We start from the raw sequence: 17771 nt of genomic DNA, 5'->3' as shown, positions 1-17771 counted from the left end.
TGGGGCGCTGCCGGTTGGTCCCGTAGCGCCGCTCTGGGCGCCACTGGACCAACCCAGCAGCATCCCAGCTGCTCTGCCCCAGGTGTCCCCAAGTCAGCAGCTGCTGAAAATGACCAGTGGCTGACTACAGGAAGCCCCTGCCCTGGGCTTCCTGGAATCAGCCGCTGATCAGTTTCAGCAGCAGCTGACTTGGGGATGCCTGGGGTTCTTAAGTTGAATCTGTATGTAAGTCAGAACTGGGTCCAGATTCAGCCACTGTTGAAACTGATCAGTTTCAGCAGCGGCTGAATCTGGACGCCAGTTCCGACTTACATACAGATTCAACTTAAGAACAAACCTACAGTCCCTATCTTGTACGTAACCCGGGGACTGCCTGTATAAGCACACTTCTCATCTACAGGTGCTGCACAAAGAGTGGGTCAACATCTGGAGGGCATTTTAACAAAAGCTGCATTTTTTTTTTTACAAAACTAAATTTTGAATGAAAAACTTCATTACAATTTCAAAATTTTGAAAATGTTAGGACAGCTTTTTCTTTCCTTGCTAAAATCTTCAAAAATCACTAGGACCTTGGATGGTGGCTGCATACAAATACAAATATTAGCTAGTCCATTAAGTGCAAATAAAATGTAGAGCTTCAGTAACCTGACAAATTCTTACTTGGAGGTGGACAACAACGTCACCAGTATTTTTGAGAGTGGACTGCTACTGAGTTAATGATCTGCAGGAATACAGAGCTCCAGGATGAATGGATTTTATATTTCAGGTTTCAAAGGAAGAGTATGTTCAAATGACAAGGAGAGAGAAATAATGGTTCAAGTGGCTAGGACATCAGCCCAGGACTCGGGTAGTGTGGATTCAATTTCCTGCTCTGTTTGTGACTTCCTGTGTGACCAAGCACAAATCATCTAGCCTCTTTGTGCCTCAGCTCTCTATCTGTAAAGATAACATTAGAGAGGTGCTCTGAGGATAACGACTGAGACATGCTCAGATACGATAGTCCTAGGGCCCATTTGAATACCATAGAAGCTCAGAGTTATAAACACCTCAGGAATGGCAGTTATTCATAACTCAGAACAGAACAAAAGTTTACAGCTAAACATTGACTTCATACAGCTTTGAAACTTTACTATACAGAAGAAAAAAACGATCCTTTCCCTTTTATTTTAGTAGTTTACGCTTAACACAGTACCATACTGTATTTGCTTTATTTCTTTTTGTCTCTGATGCTGCCTGATTGTATACTTCCATCACCAAATGAGGTGGTTAGGTTACTGGTCAGTTCGTAACTCTGTTGCTCATAATTCTGGGGTTCTACTATACCAGTGATAGATGGGAAGTTTAAATGTTTTCTGCGCTTGGCTAAAAGAGAAGCAGCAGCTACTGATTGTGCTTGGTTCCTGCCCTCTCCACCACAAAGCAAGAAAACTTGTTAGTACTGGTAATAACAGCATCAGACTATTAATATTGAGGTGTCTTGTATAATTTTAGCAGCCCTATTATAGGAGAACTTTAGCAATGCTCTTGTCTTTTTGGTAGCTAGCTTTGTTACTGTAAGAGTAAGGAGTCTTAACTCTGATGGGGTGGGCCATATGCTGATAAGAGCAATTACACTCTTCTACCTCTGTGGCTTTTGCAGTTTTACATGCATATAGCATTTTTATCAACTTCCCAGAATTGCCAGCCCCAAGTACTAAAAAATTATGAGTCAGGTAAAAAAAAAAATCACAAGATTATTACTAAAAAGCCCCATGACTTCTAAGCCAAATTCTGGGTTCAGTTTCTTTGTCTTCTATCACTTGGGCCTTTAGGGTGCATCTTGGATTATTTTTCCAAGCTTTTCCTTGAAATTATGTGAGTTAGAAATAAACTTTTTAAAGGTGAAAGCTGAGATTCTTTTGCAATCTCTTTATTCCAGCAGCAGGAGCTTTTAAAAAACCATCAAAAATTGTGAGAGACCCAATGAAATCACAAGAGTTAGCAAGACTGACTTCCTGCCCTAGACTTCCGAGTAGCGTTGCTGCACATTGTTAAAAAGGTGCTGTGTCCCATCCTACACGGGGACGCACATCCTTTAAGATGAAAGACAGATACTTGTGAAAAATTATACTACAAAAAGAAGAAACAAACGATGTATATAGAAAAGCCAGAAAGGGAAAGAGGGAATTAGTCAGATATTAAGGAATGAAAACAATAAAACTCTCTCAGCCTCCTGATGTTCATGCTCCAAAGAGGTATTTGCTTATCATTATATTTGACGCACCTTCTTTGACTGTATTTTCTCCATGGCTGTTTGAGTGGTCAGGCAGGTCCGTAACCAGGGTGTGATGAGAGTGGGAATGTCTAGCACTCAGGCTCTCCATCTCTGTAGCTGTGTCAGAGCTCCCCCGTCTGGTGAACTTCCCTAAGGTGAACATACAAAAAATACATGTAGGCTGTGTCTAGACTGCATCCCTTTTCCGTAAAAGGGATGCAAATTAGACACATCGCAATTGCAAATGAAGCGGGGATTTAAACCCCTCCCGCTTCATTTGCATAAACATGGCTGCCGTTTTTTTCCAGCTCGGAGCTTTGTCAGAAAAAAGCGCCAGTCTAGATGGGGATCTTTTGGAAAATAAAGCCTTTTCCGAAAGATCCCTTATTCCTTTTTTTAAGAGGAATAAGGGATCTTTCGGAAAAGGCTTTATTTTCTGAAAGATCCCTGTCTAGACTGGCGCTTTTTTCCGGCAAAGCTCTGAGCCGGAAAAAAGCGGCAGCCATGTTTATGCAAATGAAGCAGGAGGGGTTTAAATCCCCGCTTCATTTGCAATTGCGATGTGTCTAATTTGCATCCCTTTTACGGAAAAGGGATGCAGTCTAGACACAGCCGTAGTTTGCAAGTATAAGGGACACGTTAATGTTAGACGCTGAGGTGTGAGAATGGCGGATGGGGTTCGTTAAGATTAACAGAGGGGTAGCCATGTTAGTCTCAATCTGCAAAAGCGACGAGGAGTCCTGTGGCACCTTATAGACTAACAGATGTATCGGGGCATAAGCTTTCGTGGGCACAAAGACCCACTTCGTCAGATGCATTCGTCAGATGCATTAAGATTAACAAGAGTCCAAACTAGGGATGTAAAATCCCATTTAATTAGTTAACCAGTTAAACATTTTGTACATTTAACATTGACATTAAACATTTAACAGGTTAACCAATCAAATGAGGGTGGGGGGTCCAGGCTAGAGCGGCCCTCCCAGCTGGAGCACCCATGCCCGCGGTGTGTCAGGCCAGGCCCACTGCAGGTGAGGAGCTGCTCCGTCCGGGTCCCAAGGGGCTGGAACAGCTGCCGGTTAACCATAACTGGTAAGCATCACTCGGTAAGAATGATTCTTACCAGTTAATTGGTTAACTGGTTAATCATTCACATCCCTCGTCCAAATCTCACCTGATTCATGTGAAACAGAGCCAAAGTGGAAAATCCTTCTTCAGGCTTTATCTATAATACCAATTTTGTCAGTCAAGGGTGTGAAAAAACAAGACATTTGGACTGACATAAGATTCAGTGACAAAAGGTCTGGTTTGGACAGCACTAAGTCAGCAGGAGAACCTCTCCTGCCAACTTAACTAATGCTGTTAATTGGATGTGGTTTAATTATGCCGGCAGGAGAGCTCTCTCCTACCTTACAGGAGAGACCTTACAGTGGTACAGCTACAGTGGTATAGCTATGCCACTGTAAGGTCTGTAGTGTAGACACAGCCCTAGCCTATGTCTAGCTACTCAAGCAAAACTCCCACTAACGCCAAGAGAAAGGTGGAGAGGCAGAAAGGAATGATGTGTTTCCTGAGTCTGAGTGGAAATATGTTTTGCCAAGTCATATTTAATGATCAGTAATAGTCTATGTAGTCATTGAAGGTCACCAGTCAGAACAACACCGTGCTTTACCTTAGAAGATGGCAGAAAGCCTATGCCATTCCTACAACAGGCATGGCAAACCACTAGTCAGGGCAAAGAACATAACCAGCCATCAAGAGGAAGGCTGCTTTGTAGTGCGACAATGCTGGAGAAATAAAGCTCCTCTGTTTCCACCCTGCTATTCTTAGAACATTCTGCAGCAGAATTATTAAAGGCTTGTAATAGTAATCCTTTCCCATTGGTCACCTAATATAGCAGTTTGCCAGCCTCCTCTCTCAAGCCCACGCCGGTCCTCTCCAATCCCGGAGAAGCTGCCAAAGGAGAACGTGCTGCGAGTGGGCGACACATCCAAATGATCCTCATGGAGCAGGAAGGGCACCCCCATCCTTCGCTGCCGTTTCTTCCCTGTGTGGTGAAAGGGGATAGAGCCCTTGCGCTCACGCTCGCGATCCTCTTTGCGAGTCTTAAACTGTAAAAGGAAGGGGAGGGGGGTTAGAGGCCGGCAGAGGCTGCGGGGCATTTCAGTATAGTTAGCGGGGAAGGACATTACCAACAACGGACAAGCATACAGGAATCCTAAATTCCCCTTGTTCGATTAATCCTTTTTAAATATATAACATTATAGATCTTAATTTGTTTCTATAACCTTCAAAGCAAGGAAAGGGCTTTCATGGGAGAGTGCTTCACTGATTTAGACTCAGATCTCAGGACCAGCATAGGTCCATTGAAACTGATGGAGCTGCTCTGTCATACGAGGACCTGGCTGCAAATCACCACCACTTATGGAAAATCTCATTGATTTCAATAAGAGTTTGACATAAGTAGATTTCAGCAGTGTACACACACATACACACACACACACCCATCTATACGTGGAAACATGTCCATCATAAGCTTTTAGGAGTTGCACACCTGGCATGTGTATTGGCACTGGATTCTATATAAACAAAAATAAATGATTGTGCTACTCACCTTTTTAAAAATGTTCATTCCCAGGTCTGTGGAGAGATCAGGCACGGCTAACCTGCGCAGGTTGGTCAGTGACACCTTAGAAAAGGCCTCAGTGCTTAGTGATTTTTCCTCCTCATTGCACTTCACTGTGAGATCCTTCACTCCCCGAAAGAAGAGAAACATAAACAAGCAGAAATAGCAAGTAAGCAACTAAAACATCTACTACTATCCCAACAAAGGACAGCTCCAAAGGAGAAAAAACTTAATTCCATCAGACAAAACTCCACTCCCACATTTAAACAGATTTAGAACTTCAAAGATTAATAGTTTAATCTGATCGTTTATCATTCAACATGATAGCATTTTGCCACCACAAATAACATCAATGTCAGGAAGAAGCGCATTGGGCTGGGAGTCCGGAGACCTGGAGATCTCTACTCCCAGCTAGGACACTAGACCCTAGTCTACATAAGGGAGTTATTTTGAAATAACAAGCGGAGCATCCACACTACCAAGCCTGTTATTTCAAAACAATAACTCCTGCTTTCCACAAGGAATAATGCTTATTTCACAATAGCTATTTCAAAATAGCGGAACTGTGGATGCTCCATGGCTGTTATTTCGAAATAACTACTCCCCAGAGTCATTCAAAGAAATTACTCCCCAGTACTACCTGAGGCTCTAAATTGAGGTAGAACGTCCACTTTAAGGGAGCCTGCCTCAGACTAACTTCAAGGCTTCCCTGTAGTGGGGATACGCTATTTCAAAATAGTTATTTCAAGAGTTATTATTTTGAAATACATTCTTTCGAAACAATTTCCTAGTGTAGACATGCCCTAGCGTAGCATCTGAGCGTGGGCAGGCTGTTTCACCAATATACAGCTGTGGATTATTATAATTGCCTTCCCTTATGAAGTGCTTTGAAATCTATAACTGTATCAGAGCCAAATGTTAGTTTCAGCAAATATAACTAAAATATATTAAGACTAATGTTTCAGAGTTAGCATCTGAAATATGATGAGCAGCTTTTTCAACATTGTCTCCATCTAAATAACATTAAGAACTACTAGGTTTATACCATTTTAAGATTTTGTTATAGGTTCAGGCTTCTTTACATGAATAAAAAACTGAGATTTGTACATTGGTGAGAATTCTTAATTGCAGTAATGGTGCTCAGGAATATCTTTACTTGTATGCACAACTGCTACCCCCTATATTGTTTAAAAGCCTCAGGCCTCAAAACATCCTAGGCATCCACTTATCTCTAGGCAGCCAAACCCGAGGGCTGTGTCTACACTGGGCCACTTATTCCGGAAAATCAGCCGCTTTTCTGGAATAAGCTGCGAGCTGTCTACACTGGCCCTTGAATTTCTGGAAAAGCAACGATGCTCTACTGTACAAAATCAGCCGCTATTCCGGAAAAACTATTCTGCTCCCGCTCAGGCATAAGTCCTTATTCTGGAACACTGTTCTGGAAAAGGTCCAGTGTAGACAGCCCAGTAGTCTTTTCCAGAAAAAAGCCCCCATCGCGAAAATGGCGATCGGGGCTCTTTTCTGGAAAAGCGCGTCTACATTGGCCACAGACGCTTTTCCGGAAAAAGGGCTTTTCCAGAAAAGCAGCCTGCCAATGTAGATGCTCCTTTTCCGGAAAAACTGAAAACAGAATAGTATTCCGTTTTAAGCATTTCCGGAAATTCATGCCAGTGTAGACACAGCCCTGGCGGACTGGAAACTCAGCAGATTTTCTTCTTGTGCCTCAGCTACTATAACCATATGACGGTGAGGAAGGCTTTGCTGCAGGAGGAGGCATGCTTCCAGACAAGCATGAAGACTGGCTCTGTCTGCTTGTGGTCATTAAAGATGATCTGGCACCTGACCCAGGAGCAGAATGGCTAGTTCCTGTGACATAATCAAATCCCATGTAGGTAATGACATTCTGCATGACTAAATATCACTCCATTGTTTCAGCTGGAGAAGCTTCTCTCTTCATTCCCTCGCCAGAATTACTGTGCAATGTTGCTGTGTGATGTTAAAAAAATCCTGCCTGTCACTTCAGAGATGGCTGCAGCTCACTGAGCAATGAAGTGATGTCTGCAGGTTCAGGTCCTGGCTACTTCAGGCCCCGTTCTACAAGCGTGTGTGTAACTTTACTTATAGGACTGGTCTAGGGTTGCCAGGTGTCCGGTATTCACCCAGACAGTCTGGTATTTTCGGTTCCTGTCCAGTAAAAAAATTCAGAGAATACTGGAGACCTAAAATGTTGGGTATTTTCTGAATTTTTCCCTGGTCAGGAGGCGAAAATGACGGGCACCTGGCAACCTACAAACACTCAGCGCCCAGCCTCTGCCCCCCCCCCCCCAGCTCCCAACACCCCCAGCCCCACGACCCCAGCCCCCATGCTTACCTGGTTCCCCAAGATTGCCAGCACAAAATGGCTGCCAGCCAAAAGACCTAGGGGAAGCAATGCTTTTCCCGGGGTCTTAGCGCTCAACCGCTCCCCTGTTCCTATCCCTGCACTCACTCTTAAAGGGGACATGCTGTTTTAATGCTGTTTAATTTTAGGGTTTTTTTTGTCTTAATAAGTCCTTGGAGTCCTTTTTTTTCTCAATAACTTTGGTCTCCCTCCCTTTTTTTCCCCCTTCAACAGAATTTTTTCCCGTTTTTTTTTTGGGGGGGGGGGTGTTTGGTATTTTTGTTTCAACCATTTGGCAACCCTAGACTGGTCCCTCTGAAGGCAGTGGAACTACAGGCAGTCCCCGAGTTACGCGGATCCGACTTAAGTCGGATCCGCAGTTACGAACGGGGCCCTCTCCCTGGTCTCCAGCAGACCAGGGAAAGGAAGCAAAGCGGCGGAACACGCGGGCAGCGGACAGGGCTGTCCGCTGCCCACGTGCTCCGCGGCTTGGCTCTGCTTTGCTCTGCTTTGCCCCCCTGTCCCCCTGGTCTGCAGACCTGGGGGGGGGGGAGGGCAAAGCAGAGCAAAGCAGAGCCAAGCCGCGGAGCGCGCGGTCAGCTGACAGCCCAGACACGTCTTGGCTGTACGCTGCCCGCGTGTTCCGCCGCTTTGCTCCCTGTCCCCCTGGTCTGATTCCTAGAATCAGCCGCTGATCAGTTTCAGCAGCAGCTGACTTGGGGATGCCTGGGGTTCTTAAGTTGAATCTGTATGTAAGTCAGAACTGGCGTCCAGATTCAGCCGCTGTTGAAACTGATCAGTTTCAGCAGCGGCTGAATCTGGACGCCAGTTCCGACTTACATACAGATTCAACTTAAAAACAAACCTACAGTCCCTATCTTGTACGTAACCCGGGGACTGCCTGTACTCACATTAATATAGTCAAGCATGCGTTTAACTGTTTTCAGGACCAGGGCCACTGAAACTGTTTTCTCTTCATCCTGTTTTCCGGCTTTAGAGATTGATACATGATACCTCCGAGGATAGCTCTTTTTCAGGGGGAGCATTCTTTTAGTACGAGTGACATTTGGCCAAATTAGACACATGGTGTTTCACATCTGCAAATCTGATGGCAGATTACAAGTGGCACATGACAGGTAAATCCAATAAAAATTAACCAGGTTCAGTTCTGGTGCTGCACACTCTCAGCTCCCTTTAACATCTGTGGCAGCTGAGGGCACTCAGCAATTCCTGGGATTAGGCTCTTGTGTTGCAAAATGCTTTGGGATGCGTGTGGATGGAAAACACTACACAAATTTAACTCAGGATTATTATCACTGTGCATCAGAGACTGAATCACACTGGGGTGGCAAAGAGTACCCAATCAAAAATCAGGTCCAGTTGTGCTAGAAACTATGCACACACATAGGAAATCATGACCCCTGCTCTGAAGACCAGTCAGCTATTAAAACCACTGTATCTGAATTGAGTTACACAGTCATCTTAACCATATACAGTATGGGATATAGCCTCGTTTAATGTTGAAGGCTGGTTAAAAATGTGGTTACCATCACAGCAGATCTTTCAGTGAGGCTGTTCCTATATATTTTTTCTCCTATCACCCTGCATCTGCCTGTTTAGCTACCAATTCATGAGTAATGCTATCAACTTCTGAGTATTACACTTGAAACTCTTGGGTATAAATTACCATTACATCTAGTCATTTCAACTGTGCTGTTTTTATGTTTAGGGTTTTTTTTTTTCTCTGAGCTCCTGCAGTGTTCTTGCAAAGCTGTACAGCTTTACAAGCCCTCAAACATTTCATTTCCTAATTCCATCCCTGTGCTGGATTCACTGCATACAGATGTACTGATGATTTTTCCTTACACTGAAATACATGTCGACTTAGACTCCTCTAATAAAGGCAGGGAGAAAGTATTTGTAGCCTTCATTCACTTGCCGCTTTGCTTAGCAACATGGATCAGGATACATAATTCTCTGCATACTGCATGAAATATTCAATATATCCTTGAGCTGTTCACTACAGCCTGAACTGAGATTCTCTCGAGATATATAAGATTCTAATAATTTGATCAGAACTAATTTGCTGCAATATGCACCAGAATTATATTTTACATTATATTTCCTATCTAAATGGCCTGCTTGACAGCCATGCTGAAGCTCAGGAATGTGGAATAAGTTACATGGCAACCTCACATAGGCTATGTCTAGACTGCAAGCCTCTTTTGAAAGAGGCTTTTTCGAAAGATACTTTTGCAAAAGCCTCTTTTGAAAAAGAGCATCTAGACTACAACCAGTACTTTCGAAAAAGCAAGCCACTTTTTTGAGAGAGAGCACTCAGGCTGTCTGGATGCTCTCTTTCGAAAAAGCACAGTTTGCATTACATAGTGCCTTTTTTCAAAAGAGCACTTTCGAAAAAAGGCGTTATTCCTCGTAAAACGAGGTTTTCCACGGTCGAAAAAACTGCCGCGTTCTTTCAATTTACTTTTGAGAGAACGTGGCAGCAGTCTAGATGCAGGGGAAGTTTTTTTCAAAAAACAGCCACTTTTTTCGAAAAAAAAACCTTGTAGTCTAGACCGGTGTTTCTCAAACTGTGCTCTGCAGAGCCACAGGGCTCTGCCAGACGTCTCCAGGGGCTCCGCAAGGTTGACAAATTGGAAACATCAATAGGTACAACACACACAATCAGTGGACCACTGGGGCTCCACATAAATTTTTACGCATGTAAAGGGCTCCGGAGCCCAAAAAGTTTGACAACCGCTGGTCTAGACACACCCTCTCTCTACATGCCAACATTAAACCTACTTGCTTGTTCCTCAACTGATTTCTGTGCAGCTCTTTCTGCCGCCGTGTCTAACATCAGTTGAAGCTAAAAGGAGCAGATGACAGAGAAGACACAGTGCTGTTACTTTAAAAGTGTGTGTCTCCCCTATGTTGTAGCAAGAAGCCCTACTAAGAAGAGGCCATGAACTCAGAACCAATTTAAGGATGCCATTTTAAATGTACAATGTCTAAGCATAGGCACCCAATATTTTATTCAGAAAGCTTGATTTTCTATTGGAAAAGCAAAAGCAGAGGAAGAATGCAACTTGATGGGCTCCCACTGTAAATGTAAAAAAATATGCGGCTAGCCTGCTTGTTCATCTTAGCACCCTGAGGGTATGTCTACACTACAGCGCTAATTCGAACTAACTTAGTTCGAATTAGTTAATTCGAACTAAGCTAATTCGAACTAACGCATCTAGAACTAAAAACTAGTTCGAACTAGCGTTTTGCTAATTCGAACTAGCGCGTCCACATTAAGTGGACCCTGAACCAGGCTTAAGGATGGCCGGAAGCAGTGCCGGCAGGGCATCACAGGAGGACTTAGAGCGTGGAGATGCTGTCTCAGGCTAGCCAAGGGCTGTGCTTAAAGGGTCCCGACCCCCACCCCGGAGAGATAGTTCTCAGGGTGCCCCGCTTACAAACCAGTCCTGGCTTGGATTGCCCGGAGTACCCACACTGGGCACATCACAGCACTCGGCCATCAGACCGGCTGCACTTGCCGCAGGCTGCCATTCGGGGGGAGGGGTTAATTGGGGGGCTGCAGGAGAGCTTCCACCCCCAGAAGCCCGCAGAGCCAGCCCAGTCCTCCCCATCGAGGGTGCTTACCCCATTCCTCCCTCACCTCCTTCCACTTACCCTTCCCTAGCCCCTCTTCTTGATGTACAAAATAAAGGACAATTGTGTTAAAAAATGGAATGTCTTTATTGAACAAAACTGGGGGAGACTGGGAAAAGGAGGTGGGAGAGGGGAAGAGAGAGGGTGGGATGGGGAGAGCAACTAAAATGATCAGGGGTTGGGAACAGGTCCCATATGAAGAGAGGCTAAAGAGACTGGGACTTTTCAGCTTAGAAAAGAGGAGACGGAGGGGAGACAGGATAGAGGTCTCTAAAAGCAGGAGTTGGGTGGAGAGGGTGCATACAGAAAAGTTCTTCATTAGTTCCCATAAAGAAGGACTAGAGGACACCAGAGGAAAGGAATGGGTAGCAGGCTTCAAACTAGTAACAGAAAGTTGTTCTTCACAAAGCAAAGAGTCAACCTGTGGAACTCCTTGCTGCAGGAGGCTGTGAAGGCTAGAACTAGAACAGAGTTTAAAGGGACGTGAGATCAAGTCATGGAGGTTGGGTCCATGGAGTGCTATTAGCCAGGGGGTGGGAGTGGTATCCCTGCCCAAGGTTTGTGGAAGGCTGGAGAGGGATGGCACGAGACAAATGGCTTGGTCACTGTCTTCGGTCCATCCCCTCCAGGGTCCCTAGGGTTGGCCTCTGTTGGCAGACAGGCTACTGGGCTAGATGGACCTTTGGTCTGACCCAGGACGGCCATTGTAAGCTCAGGGCTCAGGGTCGGGGGTCTCAGTGGACCACCTTGATTTTCATGCACACCTGCTCCTGGGTGGCCAGGCTGGCAGCTCTCCTGCCCTAGACGGCCACTTTCCTGTGCCTAGTGTGGAGGTCGTGGACGAGGTCCACGATGTCCGCACTAGCCCAGGCGGGTGCCCGCCTCTTGCCCGCCTCCTGGGAGCCGCCAGCCTGGTCCCGGGAAGAGGGGGAGGGATGGGGGGGCATCGGGTGGGTGGCTCAAGCCGTGCCAGGTGCAGGGTCTGCTGGCTGGGTGCTCGCAGGCTTGCACCTGGCTCGGGCACCGTAGCCAGGCCGTGCCCCTTTAAGGGGTCCGAGGCCGGGAGGGGGGCAAATGAGTTTCCCTGGTGTTGACCAGAGTGGCCACCAGGGAAACCTGGGGAAGGCTAGCCTCCCACTAGTTCGAATTAAGGGTCTACACAGCCCTTAATTAGAACTAGTAAGTTCGAACTAGGCTTAATCCTCGTGGAATGAGGATTACCTAGTTCGAACTAAGCGCTCCGTTAGTTCGAATTAAATTCGAACTAACGGAGCGCTAGTGTAGCGCCTATGAAAGTTAGTTCGAACTAACGTCCGTTAGTTCGAACTAACTTTGTAGTGTAGACATACCCTGAGTCACTCACTAGTTAATGAATTCTCAGCCCACAGACCTTCCTGAGAGAGAAAGACATGCTAAGTAGACAGAAAAATAGAGTAGAACATGACTTCTTCCATCTCCATGCCTCAGAAGCCTAAGTCCATCACATCTGCCTCAATTACTGACATTCTCACATGTTTACTTGTTGAATATTAATCAGCCACCAGACGTCACTGTGTGTTATAGAGCAATGGTTTTCAACCTCTGGCTTGCTAAGATTCCCCAAGGGGTCCGTTTCTCCGTTCAACATTTTTTGGGGATTCACAGTAGAAAAAAGGCTGAAAACCACTGCTATATAGAAACCAGACAGGGTGAACAAGTCAGAAACAGCTGAAACTCCAGCTGTGAGGACGTTGCAGCTGCTTTGTTTATTAAACCCTTCCATTTTAACAGGGACTGATTCCATGTAGCATATAACAAAACGAATGAGACTTTGATGAGAAAGTCAACATTAACAATCTAGTAGTCTAGCCATGGAAAAAAGTGTTGTTCTGAATGGAACCCTCACATCAATGATCAAAAGATCCAGTCAAAAAACAAACAAGCAAACAAAACCCAATCAACTAGCACAGTAAAATACATGCAATGTTAACTATGAATAACCAAATGGCTTAAACAAAAATGTTAGTAAAGAACAACAGAATGAAAGGTTCTCCTGTGGGAGCAAAACTATTTAAAAACCAGGTAGAACCTGAGAATGTGAAGGTGGGAGACGTAGATCTTGCTACATTGCTAGGAGATCTCTTGTCAGGTACATTAACACTGATTCCAGAACTCCACTATGATGGCTAGCTGATGTAGACAACACATCCCTCCACACTACTGCTGTGCTGAGAACAACTTTATTACTGCACTGGCATTCAGGAAATTACACACACAAGAGCAAGTGGTGACTTTAAGCAGATGCAAGAGAGGGCAGCATAAATATGAAAGTATTATCCTACAGAACCATTACATGTCCCAATCTATTCTTGTGTTTGATGAACCCTCTGAAAAATCTGTACTTTGATGTGTTCCCACCCCACTGTGTGCAATTTGTTGCAATGTCTTAAAGAAGATGGGCTTGTGTCATGTTTCAAGGAGAATACTGTATTGAAACTGTGATAAGTATTATTTTCATTTCTCTGGGACTAGCAATATAGTATATTCTTAAAATAGACCTGAATGCTGAATTCCAGGGCAGTAAGACTATCTATGCAATCCACATATCAACATTTCCCATGCGACAAGTGACTTCACCACAGTTTATGTTATAATTAAAACCAAAGTGCTGAATCACTACTAATCCTGCCATGTCTCTAAAGAGTTACCGAATGAGACCAAGCGATGGTCTCTTACCTGAGTTTTGTGGGTGTTCACCAGAGAGGGTGCCGCAGCGACCATGGAACTGCTGCGGGGCCTTGGCAGGTGCATGGTTTCCGGCTCAGGTGGCTTCTCTGGCTTCTCCTCCAGCATATGCCTCAGCCTTTGCAGATAATACATCAGAGACCACTGTGTGCCTTCCTCAGACCAGTGTGGCTGCAGCAGGCAGCGTAGTACTGCCACATCAAAATAGGTGGCATAGCGAGACTTTTGGCAAGGCGGGATTACCAATGAGACCCTGTTCCAAATAATGAATGAAGCAACATTAGAAATTAGTGATGGCTATTAACTTCCCTAGAGGTACAGAGTTCTGCCTAAGGGTTCCCTCCAGAAAGACTCATAGAGCTGGTCTATGCTGCACTAAAAAATCCCAGGGAACAGAGGCGCAGGGCCTGGGTCAGCTGACTCAGGTTTATGAGACTAAAAACTGCAAAACAGCTGTTCAGCTTGCGCTGGAGCCTTGCCCACTTGCCAGGATTCAGAGGCCGGGCTCCATCCCAAGGCCAAATGTCAACACTGCCCCAGATCCCAAACCTGCAAGCTGGCCGTGGGCCCTTTTATTGCAGCCACCCTTAGGGGTTGCCTTTTCATCATTCACTCTACTGCTCCATACGATTAGCTTCCCTCTTGTAGATGGAAACCATCACTGTCTTACCCTTCAGTTTGGCAAACTGAAGTCACTCCAGAGCCCAGCACTAATAATGCGCCATTTGCCAGCCACTAAGAAATAGTTACAGACTGAAAAAGGGAGAGACGTTGTCACTCTCTCTCTACAGTGGGCTTAAAATCCCAGCTCATTAAAGAGAGAGTATTAAAGCCCCTTCCAGTCTCCTCAGACCTGCAGAACTCTAAGCTACGTTCCAGTTACCAGGATGCTTAATTGATACTGTTGGCTAACAGAGAGATTTGAATACAGGACTAAGACACTGGTTCAGGAAAGCATCCTTGCTTTTGAAAGCACTTAAATATGTGCTTAACTTGAAGTCTCCAGTGAAACTCAAGCACATGTTTAGTTAAGCATGTGCTTAGATGCCACCTTGCACAGGGATGCAATCCTAAATCAATGCTGAAAAAGCACAAGCCTAGACCACTGCAATAAATGACTAATTCCTCCAGCAGGATGCAGTAGCAGATTCAAACCTCTGCTGGCCAGGATCTGGTGGGAGAAGTGGGGGGGGGGGGGGGAGGGGGAGAAGGGGGTGTTACACAGTCAGCTGTTACTAAAAGAAATGTCAGCATGATGAGAATTCCCAGTAAAATAATCACTTATACTAATTTAAGTGGATCTGGTGGTTCTCAAGTGAGGAAGTGCTACTGCTACATAAGATGACCTCCATTTTTGCCCCGGGCTACTAGAAAACATGACGCATTTCATCTTCCTTACAAGTTTTTAGTGTGAAACTTCCCTGGTGTTTTAGTTTCCAAACTTGAACGTCATGCACAGAGAGACAAGAATGAACTATTGAGTCGGAAAGGTCATGCCCTGATTCTTCTATTAAGCTGAGATTATCCTTACAGCCATGACAGCATGCCAACGGAGCCCAGGCAAAATGGTTCTTTCACTAAGAATGGGAAACATGGAATGTTTTCTGCAACAAAATTATCCGACACACCCCAGCTCAGTACCTTCCGCAGATTAAACATTCTAAAAAATGTTAAGTGAATGCACTAAGTGCATGTGAACCGTGAATTCTCACTCCTGCACATGTAAGCTTCATTTTGAATAAAACCATCAAAAAATACTAAAAAGGCTAAGCCCCAAACCACCTTTCACTGATAAGCTGCAAACTTTGTGTGGCCCCAAAGGAACTTTTTGCCCATGATGCAATAGCACTTGCTGGCAAGATTCTATGTTGCTGAGATCCACCGGGTCCATGTTAAAGCATAGGCACCCCAGGCCTGTGCTTAGTGCCCCAGCATCTGGAGGAGGCATTCAAATCAGAATCTCAGTTTTCATTAGAAAAAATTCTAAGCCCTCAGAGTTGCAAAGGAAAGTTTGGAAATTTGATCTGATTGTAACTGATACAGTGACGTCTGCAGACAGCAGAAAACAACTGCTCTGAGACGGGGTGGACACGGCCCCAGCAGAGCACTCTAGATAGCAAGGAGAGAAAAGCGAGGAAACCTGGCCCACACACCTATACACAAACCCAGGCCTGGAGTACGTAGTGGGAGACTGCTTTGCTGCCATCCCGGCCCTCTAGGTGGGAAGGGGGTTCCCCTGCCATCACCAATCTAAGTAGCAGATGGAGCCACAGTGAGAAGGCAAGGTCAGGGTCATAAGGTGGGAGCCCCATGCTATGATGGGGCTTGATCTCCACATTGCCTTGATGGGACACCAAATCATAGAACACCAAAGCAAACATGATTCTGGGCTGCATTAACAGGTGTGTTGTGAGCAAGAGAAGTCATTCTTCCACTCTACTTTGCGCTGATTAGGCCTCAGCTGGAGTACTGTGTCCAGTTCTGGGCACCACATTCCAAGAAAGATGTGGAGAAATTGGAAAAGGTCCAGAGAAGAGCCACACGAATGACTGAAGGTCTAGAGAACATGACCTATGAGGGAAGACTGAAAGAATTGGGCTTGTTTAGTTTGGGAAGGAGAAGACTGAGATGAGACATGATAGTAGTTTTCAGGTATCTAAAAGGGTGTCACAAGGAGGAGGGAGAAAAATTGTTCTTCTTGGCCTCTGAGGATAAGACAAGAAGCAATGGGCTTAAACTGCAGCAAGGGAGGTTTAGGTTGGACATCAGAAAAAACTCCTGTCCGGGTGATTAAACACTGGAATAAATTGCCTAGGGGGGTTGTGGAATCTCCATCTCTGGAGATATTTAAGAGCAGGTTGGACAGACCTATCAGGGATGGTCTAGGCGGTGCTTGGTCCTGCCGTGAGGGCAGGGGACCTCAATGACCTCTCAAGGTCCTTTCCAGTTCTAGTGTACTATGATTCTATCTGTTCAGTCTTATAATCAAAAAGATTTCTGGATGCCGTTCTTGAAACAGAAGTGTGTAACCTGAGCACTTGTTACCCTTTTTTAATTGTCTGTAAGACACAAGAGTAGCTAGTCAGTAACTGCTTCATGAATAGTGTTCTTGTGCATTTGGGACAAATCCCAACAGCTAACAATATTTACCAAATTAATATTGACAAGGCGACAGAGCACAGTGGACGGCAAGCTTTGAAAGGCAGGCACCCTGGCTGAATATCCATATCTGTATGTTGGACACCCAGCCTGGAACTGACCAGCCTAACGCCACAATCCAGCAAACCATAAGAACATAAGTAGTTCCACAGTCTTCAGTGGGTCTGTGCTAGTAGTTAAAGTTACATATACATTTCAGCGCATTGCTGGAATACAGCTTAACAGGATACAAGACATTCAACAGGGTTAGGCTGCTGGTGTGCTGAGACCACTGCTACAAGGATGACCAATATTGTCTCATTGTTTCCTGGTACTTCCCATCCAATCTATCTGTATCCATTTATTATCTCTTGTCTAACAATAGAGGTTGTCTACATGAAGAATTAGTTCACTCCAAGCTGGGGTGTGAATCTACCCCACACTAGCCTGCTGCAGACAAGCTGCCCATGGGGACCATACTGATGCACTTTAACAGTGTGTTTATGTGCTTTGCTCTGGTCAGGGGTAGAACTGTTAATGTGTGTCAGCAAGGGCCGTGTGGACAGTCAGTCTGCAGCAGGCTAATGCAAGATAGATTCAAAGCCCACCTCGCAGTGAACTAAGCCCTTAGACTGTAAAGTGTCTGGGGGGCAGGGACTGTGGTTTGTTCTGTTTGTACAGCACCTAGCACAACATGGTCCTAGTCCAAGGGCTTCAGTCCCCACTAATGCAGGTTTCCCACTGCACCTAGTCCTTTGAAATGTACAAGGGCCACTGGGATTGCCAGGCAGGCTGCCGTCCCAGGCTGCTCAAAGTGGCTGTCTGCTCCATGTGCCTCTCTGCACTGTGCGACGGGGTGAGTGGGAGATTTTGCAGGCTGCCCCTGCCTCCGGTCCAATCATTGCAGCTCCCACAAGCTGGAAAACTGGGCACTGGGATGACTGGACTAGGGGCAGCGCACAGAGTCTTCCCCACTATCTGCAGCACACGGT

The 17771-nt window shown here is 45.4% G+C and overlaps 1 protein-coding gene across 10 annotated transcripts in view; it reads right to left on the bottom strand.

Annotated features, from left to right (window-relative positions):
• UNC80 (unc-80 subunit of NALCN channel complex) overlaps window positions 1-17771 on the bottom strand; it is a 184003-nt gene that overhangs the window by 143830 nt on the left and 22402 nt on the right. For all 10 annotated transcript variants that reach the window (XM_075933916.2, XM_089779820.1, XM_089779824.1 and 7 more), the window contains exons 8-11: window positions 13633-13894; window positions 4866-5000; window positions 4140-4362; window positions 2264-2404 (exon numbers count right to left, since the gene is read on the bottom strand). In XM_075933916.2, coding sequence (XP_075790031.2) covers window positions 2264-2404; window positions 4140-4362; window positions 4866-5000; window positions 13633-13894 — 761 coding nt within the window. The remainder of the gene's footprint in view (window positions 1-2263; window positions 2405-4139; window positions 4363-4865; window positions 5001-13632; window positions 13895-17771) is intronic.

This window comes from Pelodiscus sinensis, chromosome 7 (genome assembly GCF_052426305.1).
Source record: "Pelodiscus sinensis isolate ZL-2025 chromosome 7, ASM5242630v1, whole genome shotgun sequence".
Taxonomy (NCBI): Eukaryota; Metazoa; Chordata; order Testudines; family Trionychidae; genus Pelodiscus; species Pelodiscus sinensis.
Note: the sequence above shows the minus strand (reverse complement) of the source record. Positions and strands in the feature narration are given on the sequence as shown.